This window comes from Hyperolius riggenbachi, chromosome 3, assembly GCF_040937935.1.
Source record: "Hyperolius riggenbachi isolate aHypRig1 chromosome 3, aHypRig1.pri, whole genome shotgun sequence".
In the NCBI taxonomy this organism is placed as follows: domain Eukaryota; kingdom Metazoa; phylum Chordata; class Amphibia; order Anura; family Hyperoliidae; genus Hyperolius; species Hyperolius riggenbachi.
Window position 1 is genome coordinate 187,927,816 of NC_090648.1, and position 18,133 is coordinate 187,945,948.

The 18,133-nt window shown below is 42.0% G+C and overlaps 1 protein-coding gene across 4 annotated transcripts in view; it reads left to right on the forward strand.

The window, feature by feature from the left end:
* DMXL2 (Dmx like 2) overlaps window positions 1–18,133 on the forward strand; it is a 210,867-nt gene that overhangs the window by 92,686 nt on the left and 100,048 nt on the right. For all 4 annotated transcript variants that reach the window (XM_068275436.1, XM_068275438.1, XM_068275437.1 and 1 more), the window contains exons 11-17: window positions 675–937; window positions 7,541–8,225; window positions 9,652–9,773; window positions 10,631–10,720; window positions 13,894–14,011; window positions 16,798–16,917; window positions 17,473–17,700. In XM_068275436.1, coding sequence (XP_068131537.1) covers window positions 675–937; window positions 7,541–8,225; window positions 9,652–9,773; window positions 10,631–10,720; window positions 13,894–14,011; window positions 16,798–16,917; window positions 17,473–17,700 — 1,626 coding nt within the window. The remainder of the gene's footprint in view (window positions 1–674; window positions 938–7,540; window positions 8,226–9,651; window positions 9,774–10,630; window positions 10,721–13,893; window positions 14,012–16,797; window positions 16,918–17,472; window positions 17,701–18,133) is intronic.

Sequence of the window (18,133 nt, forward strand, 5' to 3'; positions counted from 1 at the left end):
TAAATGTAACGTTCAGCAGGCAGATGCCACTCTCTCTGATGAACATGCATAGCACAAAAGCTGCGGAAAAGACTACAGACACCAGGCTACTCCATACACTTCATCTGTAGTCGTGCACAAGAGGAAGTGTATGGAGTAGCCTGGGTGTTTGAAGTCTTCACAGCGGCATGTATCGGGTAAGCTGCTGCCGCTGCAGACAAGAAGGGGGCCATGGCATTAGAGGTGGATAGCGGAGACACGCGGCGGGGGGGGGGCACAGGAGGAGACGCTGCACACGCGGGGGGCGTAAATAGATTAGAAGGGAATAGCTGAGCCATGCAGGGGGAGCAGAGGCACAGGCAGGGAATCTCTGACGTGGCGGTGGGTCGCGGTTCCTATCGGCGGTTCGTAAGATGGAGATTCCCTGCCTTTGCTGTATAAGAGGCAGGGACTTTTTCTCCCCACTGTTTGGGGAGAAAAAGTGTGTCTTATACGGCGGAAAATACGATAAGAAATTTATGAATGAATATTGTAAAAAATAAGCAATTTTACTTATGTTATTTTCACTACAGTTCCTTTTTAAGGTCGGAACTGCTGCTGATGTATTTTTTTTTTTTATTTACTTGTGTATTTATTTTGCCTGCAGTACTGAGCTGTCCATAATCACTGGAGTCTGCTCTCATGCTTTGTTGCAGGTGAGCCGGAGGGCGGTGGATCTCTGACTGGCTCTCCAGAACATGAAGAAGCAGACAGAGATTTGAGTACTAAAGCTTCTTCACCTGGTGCCACCTTGCCTCTTCCCACCGTGTTATTAGACCGGAAAATTGAATCCCTTCTCACTGAATGGAACAAGAATGCAGATATGCTTTTCACAATTCACCCTGTGGACGGCACGTTTCTTTTGTGGCACGTCAACTACTTGGATGAGTATAATCCAGGAATCTTTAGACAAGTGCAGGTATGTGTCCTGCTCTATTATTCATTATCCAGCTGTGTTGGTCCGGTATTTGCCATTACACTTCTTACTTTCATGCTTCATTTACTGTGTACTTCTTGCACCTCTGCTAAAAACCCTTTAATGATGATACAAGTGGGTTGCTTTCTCTGCTGCCTGACGGTGACAAGAATACACTGTTGATAGTGCTGTGGTTTGATATCATCATGGTCTCCATATTCCCATATGTAGATTGTCTCATTTTAGACAAGACAGTACTGCAGTACTTGCCAGGGTCATGATTCAGGATTATGCATATAACATATCGGTTGATGACAATGTAACAAATGCCTCTGAAAGCAACACAGTGGTTGAGTTATGGGATTATGAACACACTATCATGTAAAGTGTACCTGAGACAAAAGAAGAAATAAAATGATACATTCCTCCAGCACCCCTCAGGCTAATCGGTCCCACGCCGTCCTCCCAGGCCGCCTGAATGCTCCGCTAAATGGCCCGGTAATTCATCCAGTAGGCGCAGTCCGGCCGCGTGCGCTCCCCTGTCGTTGAGTTTCCTGTGGTGTAGTACTGCACATGCGCACAACGCTCCCTTCTACGAGAACGTGATGGGGCGTGCATGGCTGGGCCACGCACGAGCAGTTTCCCCCCCCCCCCCCCACCACCCACGACTGGATGAATTATCAGGCTGTCTAGTGGTGGATCCAGGTGGCATGGGAAGACGGCAAGGGACCGATGAGCCTGGAGGAAACCCCAGGTATATATCATTTCTTTTCTTTGCTCTCAGGTTTCCTATAACTGCTTTTTTTTTTTTTTTTTGGTAACAGATATTTCTATTAGTACTGTTGGAGATGTGATGTAGAGGTTTGCGATGACCACATCTTTATCTGGTGAGGTACAGATGAACGCTCATATGCAGCTTTCTGCTGTTATACATATGCACATCATTCTCTAGCTATCAAGACCTTGCAGAAGAGGACAAAAGTTTATTTGGAAGCTTGATCATTTTTTTTTTTTTTTAAAGATCCATGTCTGTGCAGGCATTATTTCAGGAAAAATGAAACATTTGGATGTATAGAACAAGTGAATTCACATAGAAAATGTTTGTTTTACGTGTAAATCATTTCCTCTCAGCATTTGTAATCTGTTATCTCACAGCTCAGCACCGTTCCTTTCTGCATCTGAGGTGTCACCATACTACAGGGAAATGCAATGCTGGTGAGAAGGGGGATAATTGGTTAGCTAAAACTAAAATTATAATATTAAGAATGCATTCTCTTTTCTTTCTCCCCTTTATGGAAAATAGTTCAAGCTCTGTCCTGGCAGTTTGCATTACAGTATCACCCCCCCCCCCTCCCTCCCTCCCTCCCTTTCATGTTCCCTAATTCCTAATCCTAGACTCATCCTGACTCGAGAGATTCAAGAAAACCTCACCGGGAGACGGTATAGAGCTGAAATCACCTGTGCTGAAATGAGCAGGCCTGAACTTGCTCAACTGCTGTGTATTCTTGGCACCTACTACTGCAGTGCCAGGATAGTTTCAGCACAGCTGCATTCAGCATTCTGTTACCAAACAGCTCAGTGCTTGATTGATCTGCTTCAGGTCCTCTTTTTCCTTTGAAAATTGTACGTTGCAAAATTTGTACCTTTTTTTTTTTTTTAGTTCTGCCTTAAAAAAAAAATGATTGCGCAGAGAAAAGCAGTGTTTTGTTTAATACTCCTCTCTGCATCTGTTTTATAATTTATTCGGTTTCTTATAAAAGCATGAAGAGGGAGCAGAAAGCTAAAGACCCCTTACACACACCTTAGCCCATGTCATGTACTCTAAACATTGTGTTTACTTGTCAAAAACAAACCTTTCCCATATCAGTATATTTTCCCATACAAACCTCCCATACAAATGTATGAAAGTGAATACATTGCATATTTTTTCACTTTTTTCCTTTTAAAATGCATAGAAAATAAGGGAATTACTCGAGTCAGGATGAATCTAGGATTAGGAATTAGGGAACATGAAAGGGAGGGAGGGAGGGAGGGGGGGGGGGGGTTGATAATGTAATGCAAACTGCCAGGACAGAGCTTGAACTATTTTCCATAAAGGGGAGAAAGAAAAGAGAATGCATTCTTAATATTATAATTTTAGTTTTAGCTAACCAATTATCCCCCTTCTCACCAGCATTGCATTTCCCTGTAGTATGGTGACACCTCAGATGCAGAAAGGAACGGTGCTGAGCTGTGAGATAACAGATTACAAATGCTGAGAGGAAATGCTTTACACGTAAAACAAACATTTTCTATGTGAATTCACTTGTTCTATACATCCAAATGTTTCATTTTTCCTGAAATAATGCCTGCACAGACATGGATCTTTAAAAGAAAAAAAAAATGATCAAGCTTCCAAATAAACTTTTGTCCTCTTCTGCAAGGTCTTGATAGCTAGAGAATGATGTGCATATGTATAACAGCAGAAAGCTGCATATGAGCGTTCATCTGTACCTCACCAGATAAAGATGTGGTCATCGCAAACCTCTACATCACATCTCCAACAGTACTAATAGAAATATCTGTTACCAAAAAAAAAAAAAAAAAAGCAGTTATAGGAAACCTGAGAGCAAAGAAAAGAAATGATATATACCTGGGGTTTCCTCCAGGCTCATCGGTCCCTTGCCGTCTTCCCATGCCACCTGGATCCACCACTAGACGGCCTAATAATTCATCCAGTCGTGGGTGGGGGGGGGGGGGAACTGCTCGTGCGTGGCCCAGCCATGCACGCCCCATCACGTTCTCGTAGAAGGGAGCGTTGTGCGCCTGTGCAGTACTACACCACAGGAAACTCAACGACAGGGGAGCGCACGCGGCCGGACTGCGCCTACTGGATGAATTACCGGGCCATTTAGCGGAGCATTCAGGCGGCCTGGGAGGACGGCGTGGGACCGATTAGCCTGAGGGGTGCTGGAGGAATGTATCATTTTATTTCTTCTTTTGTCTCAGGTACACTTTACATGATAGTGTGTTCATAATCCCATAACTCAACCACTGTGTTGCTTTCAAAGGCATTTGTTACATTGTCATCAACCGATATGTTATATGCATAATCCTGAATCCTGATCCTGGCAAGTACTGCAGTACTGTCTTGTCTAAAATGAGACAATCTACATATGGGAATATGGAGACCATGATGATATCAAACCACAGCACTATCAACAGTGTATTCTTGTCACCGTCAGGCAGCAGAGAAAGCAAACCACTTGTATCATCATTAACAGTTATAGCTTTAATGTAAACAGTTCTATTGTACATTAACCTTTTCGGGACCGGCCACCTAACCCCCCTTAAGGACCAGGCGTTTTGCACGGGAAGGGGGTGCGCGCGTTTGGGGGGGGTCAGGCGGCCGGATCCCGTGTGTGGCTGGCTAGAGTGGTGTCCCCCATGGTGGCCTGTGCCTCCCCCTTCTGCCCGCAGCCTTCACTTACCTTCCAGGCTCCAGCGATGAGCCGCACGGGACCCTCTTCTCCGGCCGGCATCTCCGTTCTGTCTGAAGATCAGTTCCGGGTCGCGGCTTGATGACGTCATCAAGCCGGGACCCGGCGCTGACGTCAGACGGAGCGGAGATGCCGGCCAGAGCGGAGGGGGGTGCCGATCGTCGCTGGAACGGCAGGGAGGTGAGTGGATCCTCTTCTTTTCCCCCCTGCCGCCGCAGCTGTCAAACTGATCACTACGATACTCAATTGATACATCTGTCTTCTGGAATGTTTATTTTACACTTGTTTACTCATTAGCCCTGAAGAGGAGTTTGCTGTCATTCCTTTTCGACTCTATAGTGTTTTTATCAGCTCAGAGATAAATAAACAGTGTTATCTAGGATTTTTTAGGGAGGAGAGTGTAGTGACTTATTTTTACGTCATGGGGCAGAAAGTGGTTAATCCTATGTAATAAAACCCTAACTGTCCCTTCCCTGCGTCATCCTCCTGTCCCTGTGTCCCGTGTGTTTTGGCTACTGTGCATTTGTAGCCGTTGGGACAGAAGGAGGATGGGGCATGGGCGGGTGTGCCCACGGACATGCGGCGGTGAGAGAGACCTAGAGCCAATTTTTAAACAGGCTTAGGTCTACTAGTTGTGTATAAAGAGTCACTGAATATCATAGTACTGCATAATTTACTTTTTTTTTAATCCTGTAAAGAACTGCAATGTATGCAGCAAAGAGCAGCGTGCTTTAAAAGTGAACTCCTATGAGACATATATAGTATTTACACAGTTGTGTTTTTCATAGCAGATTTAATGTGCACATTTAGCGCATTTTGCTTCTTGTTACCTCCTGTTTTCATACTTGACTTTTAAGTGCTTATGCTCCACAGTGGATCTAACAAGGGCAGTACGCTCTCTTTCTTCCATTTGTCACAGTATTGCTCACGGCCGAAATCTTTATTTGCTTGCAATGCTTTTGTTGTGCTCATTTTTACCAAAGCAAAGGTCCTGATGCCAGTTCATAATTTAGTGCTTTCTTATAAGTTCTCCATTTTTTTATAATACTGGTGCCTGTGAGACTGAGAATTGCATTTCCCTGTTGTAGACTAATGGGGTCGGACGCATCTGCCATTTTATGCACTTAGAGGAGAAAACAGATTTGCTCAAGGGCCTCCTGGCTTTTACATGCTGCTGTGCACAGTGTGGAACAATAACAAGCCAACATGCACTTGTTATATAAAAATAACCCATTTGATGCCATCCAGTTAGATTAATGCAGTAAAATCTTCTTTGTGTCTGAGCCATCATTCAGGTCTCACATTAACTCACTAAGAACCCGTTGCCACCTCCATCTCAAAAATATAACACAAATCCATTTTTTCCTCCTCACTCAACATGGTAGTAAAATGCTTGTGGATGCCTTGGTGGTATGGCATCTTGGCCTCTTGACTACTGCAACCTGTTCCTCCATGGTTTACACTCACCATGGTATTTAACTCTCCTCCAGTTTCACTAAATTTGCCCCTCTTTGCCAATCACAACACAGGCTACTAACAGCCCAGGCAATTTGGATTAAGCTGCTAATGCTCACTTTCAAAGCACTCCGTAACCTGTCTCCTCATGAAATAAAATTTCAGATACTTCAATCTAAACATCTCACTTTTCACCTTCCACCCCAGTCACCTGCTGGCGGCGCTCTCGTATAGAAGATTTCTCATAGGCATCACCCCTCCTCTGGAACATCATACTTATCGTGCTCTGAGTGTGGAAAAATGTTCCTTTAAAGCACACGTCTTCAAACAAACATATAATTTGATGCACACATTATCCAGACACGTATTCCCTTCTAGGGAGCACACAGGAGAACGGAACTTCATAAAGTTCAATAAAATTATTTTATATTCAGCAAACCTCAATATAATACAAATATGCATGCAATGTGGTTCAAGACTGTTATAATGCCAATTATGGTCTGTTCTTTTTGCATGTATTTTATCCTTAGTAAAGTACAAAAATAAGACCTACCCAAAAAATAAGCCCTAGCGTGATTTTCAGGATTTTTGAGGATGCTGGAATTAAAAGCCCCAGTTACAGTTCATAAAAAAGTTGATTTAGATAGTGCCCAGATGGCTACGGTGTACATGTAAAAAAGTAAAATAATTGGCAGTAGGAACAGATTAGACCATTCACCAAGGAAAGCAGACACCCCCAAAATAATGTCTCTAAAAAGGCAAATACTAGACTCTTGGTAAATGTAGATTGTTGTTCATGGAAAAAGAAAATGGAGTTGCAAGAAATTCATGATGGAATAAAGAGGATTATGATGACATGACAGATTGCGATGACATAACAAATAAATGCTTGGGTGGGTTTTTTGTTTTTGTTTTTTCCTGGTTCAAGAATAAATGTAAGGTATTTTTCATACAAAAAAATAAGATAAGACCTCCCCTCAAATAAGATAAGCTCTAACACATCTTTTGGAGCAAAAATGAGGGTATTTTTGCTCGCTGTGTTTGACAGTCAGCCAGAAGGTGGAGCTCTAAACAAATATCACATTTATCATAACAGCATTTGATATGTATTTTCCCTGTTAAAAGATCTGAAAGAAATAGTTTTTTTTTTTTCTTTTAATGCTAAGTGCAACATTAACCACTTAAGGACCGCCTAACGCCGATAGGCGGCGGCGGGTTTAAGTGGTTATTACATGGAAACGGCCCTCTGATTTGCCGGGGATCGCCGTCATTTGATAGGCTGAAGCCTATCCTACAATGCGCAACTCTATGAGGGAGAGGGAGGGACGGGGAAGGAAGGAGCACGGAAACCGCTGCGGAGGGGGACTTTGAAGAGCCCCCCCCCGCTTGGCCACACAGAGCGGCGGCGATCAGACCCCCCCCAGCAGGTCATCCCCCTAGTGGGGGAAAAAGGGGGGAAGTCTGATCGCCCTGCCGTGCACACGATCTGCGCTGCGGGCTGGAGAGCCCACGCAGCGCAGATCTGCAAGAACAGCCCCGGTCCTTAAGTGGTTAAGTTTCACTGTATACTAACAACCCAATTTTGTTGTAAAATTGTTTTTAAGAGAAGAGCTAAGTTTGGTCTTTTTCATACTTTTTTTTTTTTTTAAATTAATTTCTCTTTTTATTTTAGGTTTCCTTTTCATCGAGGATCCCAGTTGCTTTTCCATCAGGAGACGCCAGCTCACTTAGCAAAAACATAATGATGTATGCTTGTACTACCTCTGCCAAGGAAGCTGCGTCTGCCCTTCTGCAGCAGATGATGACAGCAAGTGACCTAAGTTTAAATATTTCCAGAGGGCTTCCAAATGGCAACGTTACAGCTTCTACTGTCATGATGGTTTCCAAGCATGTTGATGGCTCATTGAATCAGTGGGCAGTTACCTTTGCCGATAAATCTGCATTTACTTCAGTTCTCACAGTGTCACATAAGTTTCGATATTGTGGTCATCGGTTCCATCTCAATGACTTGGCTTGTCACTCTGTGCTACCCTTGCTTCTAACCTCCTCTCATCACAATGTAGTGGCGACACCAGACTCTGAGTTCAATCCCTGGGACATGGACAGAAGCAGTAAAGTAACAGAGCCTACTAGGAAATTAAAAGGTTTTCCTAGAGAACATTTTAGAAATGCAGCAACTCAGACTTTCCATGACCCTAATGCGATTTATAGTGAGTTAATCTTATGGCGCGTGGATCCAATTGGACCCTTATCATATAGTGGAGGTGTCTCTGAGCTAGCACGTATCAACTCTCTTCGCACTGCTGCCTTCTGCAATGTGGCCTGGCTTCCCACTCTCATTCCAAGCTATTGTTTAGGTGAGTGTCTAAGGTGTTATGTATTGGTTTGAAAACTATTTCCTGGCAACTTAAATATGTTAGCTTGCCCTACTCGTTTCACCTTCCTTTTCTCAGTTGGGCAGGAATAAATTTATACTATGGATACATTAGCAGTTGTATACCTCAGATGTAGCATTCTCATTACTGAACATGGGTTGGCAAAAAGGGAAGGAGTTGTCCTCTATTATTTCAACTTTATAATGAAGGTTTAGGTATATCTAGACTATGGTTCTGTGTCACAAAGCTAGGAATAAGTAATGTATCCCCTACTTCTGCCTAACACTGGCCTACACCGAACACTGCCAATGCCTGTAGTGGATAAGATATCCGCTACAGCAGTGTTCTAACCGATATTTTATCCACTAGTGGGTAAAATAGCTGCTATGATGCTATCTCTGCTGTCCTTGTCGCTACACTACAGAGTTCTGCTAGATTGTAGCAGAAGTCTGTAGTGTAGGGGATAAACTAGCAGCTATGATGCTCTGTGCTGTCGCCCATTTTTCCACGCTTATTATTTGCTTCGCTTTTTGTTTGGAGTTTTTGTTCTCCACATGTTTATTAGGTTTCCTCTGGAGACTCCCACATCCCAAAAAAATACAGATAGTTTAATGGGTCCTCTCCAAAAAACGGCCTTAGTCTACTAAAGTAATGTAATGCTTGGAGTACACCATGAGTTTTTTTTTTTTTTTTTGGCAGATAGAGGGCTTGATAGATAATTTCCAACAGGTCTGATTTTAATCGTTTTTCTCAACGATTTTCTCATTGAATTCAATGGAAATCGATCAGAAAAACAATCTGAAAATCGATTGGACAGTAAATCTGCCCAAAAACTCAGTGTATTCCCTGCATAAGATAATTATTGACTATGGTAGGGATTAGATTTAGAGCTCTTCTGAGGGACAGTTTGTGATATGACTAAATATACTATATAAAAGCACTGCACAAGATGTCAGTGCTTTATAAATACACCCTAATAATGATGAATACATTTCATCAGAATTGGGGATCTGTGATATTCAGAATTTCCACTTTTTTAAAGTGTACCTGAGATCTCAGGATAAAGACTTTATCCTCACCCGGGGCTTCCTCCAGCCCCATGAGCACAGATGTGTCCCCCGGCGTCCACCTGAGTGCTTCCATTCGGCCCCAATTAGTTCCAGTAATCTGGATCAGCTGGCTCTTCTGCGCATGCGCTGCCGCAGAAGAGCCGACTGGCGCGACTGAGCCCGATTACCGGTGCTGATTGCTGCCAAACGGAGGCACTCGGGTGGACACATCCGTGCGTATAAAATCGTTTTGTCCTGAGATCCAAACTTTAAACCTTTCATCTGTGATGTACCAAAACCTTAACTAGAATAATATCTCAAGTATTACTATGTCTGGTGTCTTTTTATTTCATTTTCAGGTACATACTGTAATTCTGCCAGTGCCTGCTTTGTAGCCTCTGATGGGACAAATTTGAGATTATATCAAGCAGTGGTCGATGCACGAAAGCTGCTGGATGAACTTTCTGATCCTGAGTCCTCTGTAAGTTTTATTTAGATTTTTGGTATACTAACAACTCCATCACTGGCGTGGGATCTCTTGAATGTACTGTTCACAGTTTAGCACCGCCATTAGGCCCAATTTCCACTGCCTATATTTGCTTTGCGTTCCCGCGGCGTATCTTCGAAAAACAGATTCTTATTTATTTCAATGAGAATCGCGACAAAGTCGCCGTTCCATCTTTTACCATGATTTTTTTTTAACATAGCTGTGATTTTGCTGTGACACTCTCTAACTAAACCCTTGTAAAAACACTAGATAGTTCTTAGCTGAGGTAGCCAGTCGGGGCCATTTGTTCAGCATCCCCTGACTTCCCTCTGTGATTTGGCTAGTGACCCGGCCTGGTGGGTTGACTTGGCTGAGCGCAGGCTTTGGGGCATTGTACTACCCACTCACCCAGCCTGATCTGTGCGTTCTGTCATGCACTGTTTTGTTGGCCTTCCTTCCCCCAGTATTGCAAGAGGCTAGTGACAAGTCTGTGCCACCTCAGCCCCACACTGTTGCAAAAGGGATAGACTCCCGATCCCTCTCTAGCAGCAGTCCTTGTACGTGTGTACGAGGTTTGCACATTTGCCCATTTCACTTTGGTTTGGTTTGATTTAACATGGTGGTTTTTGATGAATGCATGCAGACTTCAGTACTGAACAATTATTTTACTGCATTTTAAATAAAGGCTTTTTAGTGCTTTAAGATGAAACACTGCTAAAGTAAGACGGAGGTATTTGCTTGTCACTGAATGTATCATGTCCTGCTTAAAAATTACTAATGGAATAGATGTGTATCTTGAGAATAATATTTTGGGTATAGCTATAACAATAACATGCTCTATATTTTTGTAGCGATTGATTGGGGAAGTCTTCAACATTGTTAGTCAACAGTCTACTGCCCGTCCTGGCTGTATCATCGAGCTTGATGCGATTACAAACAAGGTACTGTAGTCATATTGATACTGTATTGGGTTACAAGGGCTTTTCATTTTTATCTCCATTGGAAGTTGTACTGAGACTAGTTCTGAGCTGTTACATTATTCTAGAACTGTCTGCATTATTCCTCAGCAACCAACCCGTTTTGGCTTATTTATGATTATTGGACTAATGTAAGTTTTCATTGTAGATTTTACTAGACACATCATCTTGGGGTAACTCTTTCCCATTGAAATTTGCTGTTTAATTTCTACAGAAGTTTTGTAAATTTGTGTATTTGTCAAGTATTGTGAGCCATTTTCACAAGGGCATGATACATGTGCTTTCCATAATGCTGGTTCTGTTTTCACTGAATCTGCGCTGAATGCTTGGTCCATGGGGGAGTGACATTAAATAGTTTACTGCCGTTTTACAGCTGAACTGATGCAGAATTTCTTCCAATCACTTACCAGTTCATATGTGTCACACAGTAACATATAGAAATCACATGCCCCATTCTGACACCTTCTACACCACTCCTAACTGACCCCCTGTGCCTGAATTCTCTCTACAGGCTTAAGTGAACAACTGTATATACAAGTAGTTCTTGGTGCTTCCTCCCCTCTTCCCCTCCCCCTCTTCTGTGCCACTATGGGAGGTAGCAGTCGCAACATGAGTTTGTGCCATCTCTTCAGTCTGTGGACTGGCAGTCTAATGTGAATCCACCAGTATTATATCACAAATCCAAGATCTTACCACGCCTCGGAAGTCCAACACTTTCAAAGTTCACCAAATAATTACGTTCACCTCAGCTCAACCTGACCTGGCAAATAGTCATGAAGAGATGGAGCCACTCTGGCATTCATGCTATGGGAAGAACACTGGCTTTCTGCTCAGTTCCGGTCACGAGGTTCTTATTCAACCAATCACAAAGAGGTCCTCCTCAGTAAAGTTCCATAATGACACCAGTGCTTCTAAGGGAAGTGGAACTTTGAGTTATTAACCCTTCCATTAACGTAATACCATTAATTATTTTCCTATACGTTTTTACGTTGTATTTAATCTTTCAGAACAGAGATGAAAGAGACACTGAAGCGAAAAAAAATTATGATATTATGATTTGTATGTGTAGCACAGCTAAGAAATAAAACATTAAGATCAGATACATCAGTGTAATTGTTTCCAGTACAGAAAGAGTTAAGAAACTCCAGTTGTTATCTCTATGCAAAAAAGCCATTAATCTCTACGACTTTCAAAGTCGTGGAGAGTGCTGTCTTCTGACTTTTATTATCTCAACTGTAAGTGAACAGTTTTCTTTTTATCTGCTAGAGGAGAGGTCATTAGTTCAGACTGCTCTGAAAGAATCATTTTGAATGCAGAGTGTTGTGTAATCTGTACATATTAGTGAATGATGCAATGTTAGAAAACACACTATATACCTGAAAATAAAAATATGAGAATATTTTCTTTGCTGCTAATCTTCTAGTAATTATTCATAGTACACAACCAATTCATTATATCATATATTTTTTTCCGCTTCAGTGTCTCTTTAAAGGACGACTGTCAAAGTTAACAAAAATTCTAAATGCCATATATATTTTCAGTAATTGTTTGCAAATAGCAATACAAGGTTTTTTTTTCATCATTTCATGATTTATATAAAGAAAATGACATTTACAGTAACAGTTTTCACTGTGGGCATTACTATGGAGGACTGTGTCCAGCACACAGAAACAATCTTCACTTGCAGTAATCCTGTGAGTAAAATCTGTTCAGAATGAAGGAAGCAGATATAGCTTCAAATGTGCGTAAATAATCATGACCTGCAGCAGCTCTGTGTGCTTCTGTTACTCACTCTCTGCCTCAGTGTAAAGTAAACAGTTGACAGCCAGGTTACATTTCGGCTCTTAACTCCCCCACCCCCCTTGTCGAAACAAAATTGTTACAAAACAACTGGGTAAACAAGGCATTTTTTCACACAGGCCATCCTGAGAGACCTCTGAAAAGCATTTTAGTGTTGCTGGCTAAGAGCTCTATAAGTACTGTGTTTCCCCGAAAATAAGACACTGTCTTATATTTTTTTATCTTTCAAAATATGTGCTAGGGCTTATTTTCAGGGAGGTCTTATATTTTGTGGGGGTAGCCAGATCCCCCTTTAGTATTTAGCCAGTGTCCCCCCTGTGTGTAGCCAAAGTCCCCCTGTATATAGGCAGAGTCCCACTTGTCCCGGGTATATAGGCAAAGTCCCCTTGCATATAGGCAGAGTCCCCCTGTGTGCAGCCAGAGTCCCCCTCCACAACCCGCCTGCCCGCTTGCTTTACCTTCTCTCTGTCCCTGCTCCTGGTGCCCTCCTTGAGAAAGCTGGATCCCCCTGAGGTTTAGGCCCAGCAAAATTCAAACCGGAGATCTGCGGTGAAGGCAGCTAATGCAGTTTAGTAAGCGCTGCCGTATACAGGAAGTGATCTATGTTTACTTCCTGTACAGGGCGGTGCTGTTACTGGGCTAGTGGGATCCGACTTTCGGAGGGTGCCAGGAGCTGGGCACAGGACAGGTAAAGCAGGTGGGGGGTGGTTGGATGGCCGAGGGGGGGGGGGGGGGGAAGAGGGCCCTAGCGCCGACCCTGTCCCCGCCTGGCCCCCTGTCTTATTTTAAGGGGATGTCTTATATTTCGAGTAAACTCGTAATATATACTAGGGCTTATATTAAGGGGAGGTCTTAAGTTCGGGGAAACAAGGTATGTGGGGTTTACAGCAAAACTATTTCTTTGATAGTTGTTCTTTAAATTTTGTGTTTCCTACAATTTTGAAGTTACTTGCCTCCCTACCAGCTTTAGTTAACTTTGGAGGTTCATGGACATAATATTTGTTATCTGGTTGGAGAGTTGTGTGATCGATTGTTTAGAACTTTATTCTTTAAACCAGTGGTCTTGGTCTTAGAGTTGTTAATACTGTTTGTTGTAAAGGTTGTGTACTTGTGTTTTGAATTCAGTACACTTTGTTGTATTTAGCTAGACTTTGAGAGTATATTTATTCGTTAAGGGTATGTTTGAAAATAGCATTGGTGCTTATTGCCTAGACCACTAGATCACACACTTGTTATGCATGCATGCATTTATTTGTCACCCAAAAAAAAATCTTAACTACGGTAACATCACTGAAAGTTTGTTCAAGTGCTCATGTCTAATAATTTTGTGTTTTTAGTGTGGATCACGTACCCAGCTGCTTCATGTCTTTCAAGAAGACTTCATTTTGGGGTACAAGCCACATAAAGAGGAATCAAAACCACATGATGCTGAAGTTTTCTTTCAGCCATCTCAAGGTACCACTACAGCATAATATTATCTGACCAAGCAGAGTGTTGAGTTTTTCATAAGCAGGGCATCCATCTTCATGGCCATAGATGTCAGTTACCATGGGACAAGTCTCTCTCTCAGGCTTATCTCCATAGAGAATTTTAGTGAATTCATGTTATTATTGATTCATAGAGCACCAACCTATTCCGTAGATGGTATATGACTTTGTTTACTTTTCTCCAAGCAGTGGTATAGAGTAGAGTGTACACTAGGCTACAATATCCTGATCTCTGTGTTGTGACCTGGCATATAGGAGATAGGATTGAAGTGTATGATGCACTATAGGGCGCAGGTAACTGGTAACACGGGTAAGTAATGCTTACATACCCATGTCCACAGGGCTTAGACTGTAAGCTCTTTTGAGGCACAGATAGGGAGAGGACTATGGATGCAGTAAAGCTCTGCACAAGATGTCAATGCTATATGGAAGTACATAGTATTCAGTGTTACAGACAAGACTATGTATAGGTCATACTTCACGTGACATAGACACAGTTCATAAAATGCAGTGTATTTTGACACAGTAGGCAGCCACTGATTTAAAGTGTACTCGAAGCGACAAGTGAAATAAGATAAACAAGTGTATGTACAGTTCAAAACATATTACCATATTTTTTGGACTATGAGACACTCCGGACTTTAAGACACACCTAGGTTTAGACGTAAAAATAAATCAAGGAAAAAAAAATCTACTAAACCTAGTGCGTCTATAGTGCAGGGGCGTCTTATGGACCTTTCTTCCCCAAAAAACTCTACGCTACTCTGACCAGCTACACTACAGTAATCCCTGCTGCCCTTACCACTTACCCTATACACTACACTATGCTAGTCCCTGCTGCCTTACCAACTAAGCTACACAGCAATGCGCTACACTAACACTACGCTGTACTACACTTACACTTCAGTACTATACCTGATCCTGCTGCCACGCCCTTCTTCCCCAGGCTGCTGTAAACGCGATCCTTTTCTACTGTAGCTGCCGATAACTGCAGCTGCTGCTATACACCCCAGTCCTCTGTTCCTCATGGCTCCCTCCATACTTTCTGCTCAGTGCCTTGGCACATGCACTGCACGTCATGTGTGAACCCAGCATGGTAAGTGCGTCCCTGCATACTTTGCACCTATTTTTGCCATATCTTCTGAATATAAGAGGAACCCACTTTTTCCCTTCAGGTTTTGGGGAAGAAAGTGTGTCTTATATTCTGAAAAATACTGTAATAACCAGGGTGTTTTTCTTATTTTATTTTACTGCCTGAAAGGGTTTTCCGGCATGCAAGTGTATGCTTTAGTCTTGTTGGGAATATACGGTAGTAAAGCTCGCTGATAGGCAATTTACAGCCATAAAAGTTTTCTTGACAGAATACAACTTCTGAGGGCAGGGGGAGTGAGAAAAAAGGTCAATCGTTCACGTATTGTATCTCTATGACACTTAATAAACTGCCACTGAGCAGAGGCAATAAAACATTCTACTTTGTAAATGTTTAAATATAAAATAAAACAATAGGGTATCTAAATAAGTCATTTTTAGGAGTAGAAAGATCAATACCATTGTTTATCTTTTCAATTTATTTTCACCTTGGGTTCACTTTAATTAACACACTACACAACCAATGGCATTGAAATGATCACAGGGACTTTTATTGGGGTTTAAATGAATGAAACAAAAACAAATGATAAAACCTAATTAAACCATATTTTATTTTTATAGCGTTTGCAGGGCTTAGAACTTCTTATTAGAAACATAGGGTCTGATGCACAAAACGCCAGCGGAGCACTGGCCATTCCTCTATTACAGACATGGGCAAACTTGGCCCTCCAGCTGTTAAGGAACTACAAGCCCCACAATGCATTGCAGGAGTCTGACAGCCACAGTCATGACTCATAAAGGCAAATGCATTGTGGGGCTTGTAGTTCCGTAACAGCTGGAGGGCCGAGATTGCCCATGCCTGCTCTATTAGCACAATGCACGTTGCAGTGGTAACACACCAGCTGCTTTGATAATGAGTGTTAGCACAGGACTTTGCACATTATAGGAAGAATCAATGAGCCTGATGGAGGAAAGGCTGGTGTTCCTGCCCCGTGCAGGCAGCACATGACAATCTTAAGCCCCATGCACACGCTCAACAGCGGTCTTTTATGCTTTCACAACTTTCGCTTTGAAACAAGTTGAAACCTATAAAAAAAAGTATTTTGCTATTGTTCAAAGAGTTGATAAGACGTCAATCCAACTGTTGGATTGACTTCTTATCAGTCTTATCAGCTCTTTGAACAATATCGAAAGACTTTTTTTTTTTAGGGGTTTCAAACTTGTTTCACAACAAAAGTTGTGAAAGCATAAAAGAACGCTGTAGAGCGTGTGTATGAGGCTTTACTGATCCTATTATCAGGTGAGCATGACGCGTTATGCTATAATCACTATGCATTACTAGGAATATGCCTGGTGCTGATAGTTATGAACAATGCTCACCAGTTATTAGGATCAGTAAAATTGTTGTGGACTATCTGCGCTTAACAAACTGCAAATGGTTAAGTGCTTTAGTTTAATATAAATATGCTGCACCTCCTTACAGTTCTGTATGTGTAAAAAGATGTATTGCAGTCCAGTTCCTCCTTTCTTTGCTAACAGAAAAACATGATGCCAAAACGTATACATTTAGTGATTTTTGAAATGATGCTCATTTCTTTTTATTGTATGAGCTCTGCTTATTGTTGGAAAACTTTTACTTACACAAGTATTTTGGCTTTTCAACAGGTTATCGCCCACCACCTTTTTCAGAAAAGTTCTTCCTTGTAGTAATCGAAAAAGATGCAAGCAACCGTTCCATCCTTAACATGTGGCACCTTCACTTAAAGTCTGTTCAGGCATGTGTTGGTAAGTTGTAACCATGTATTATAATGTCCGTCTTCCTTGTTACAGCTCTGCACTGGGAATCTCTGCCGCCGTTCTCCGCTTTGCTGCAGATTAACTTCAGGTAGTGCACTGCTCTCAATGACCAAATCAAGGATTGGTCTCTGTGCCACATGCTAAACCACGCAGTCCCGGGCAAGTTTGCAGCAGCTAGGCAACGTGACACGCCATCCTCCACAACTAGTATCACCCTCCAATCAGAGCTTCCTCAGGTGACAGGCTGATTGAGTCAATAAATGATTCATTCTTAATTGAAGCAGACTGTGATACCTATATTTTCAATTGCTTGTGTCACAGTTTAGCTCCCCGATTCACAGTTCTAACCGCATAATATTTAGTTAGCGCTCCTGATTTATTATCACTATGTTCTGTGCACCACATTGCTTCTACATACTGTTTAGTCAAACTGATTGCATTTACAGTGATTTATTTTAGGTGTTAATCCCAACAGTAGTGATGATGTCTGGATTATAAATTCTGTACAAGTTCATGAGTACATTTCTCTAATTTTATTTACAGCAAAGCCTGTAGAGCCGGCCCCAACAGAGAATCTGCTTACCATACCTGGACTACCCATTGCCGTGTCATCCCCAGAGACCTCTCCTGGCACAAGCCCCATGACACGCTCTGCATCAATTGCAAACCTCCAAACTGCCAGTAAATTAATTCTGAGTTCCAAGCTCGTTTATAGCCAGCCATTGGATATCCCAAATGATGTAGAAGTCATCAGGGCAACACCTTCAGCAGGTAAAGCTATGTTCAATTTTCTTGTACAGTATAGTTAAGTAAAACTGGAAAGCCTTGGCTGTTTTATAAAAAATAATTAGTGATCAGTGCATTAAAATGTATGACATTGACTTGGTTTATTCTGCTTTTTCAAGTATCTGGATTGGGTACATGCAGTTTTCAGTGTAAAGAGTATGGGAACATTTTGAATGGTTGTTTGTTTTGTCTACAAGTCTACACCTTGTTAAAGTTTCTGCATTCTACCCTTGGGATCTTGTAGTGTGTGCTTTAGCATATTGGCAATAAGCACAGAATTGACATTTTTAAAGAAAATACGTATTTCACAGGAATTGTTTTAGTTGCTATATACATTTTGTGCACAGTTTGCAGAAAATGCAATGAGCGTAATTACGGAAATAGATAGCTTAGGTGCTCCTAGTAGAAATCAGAAACT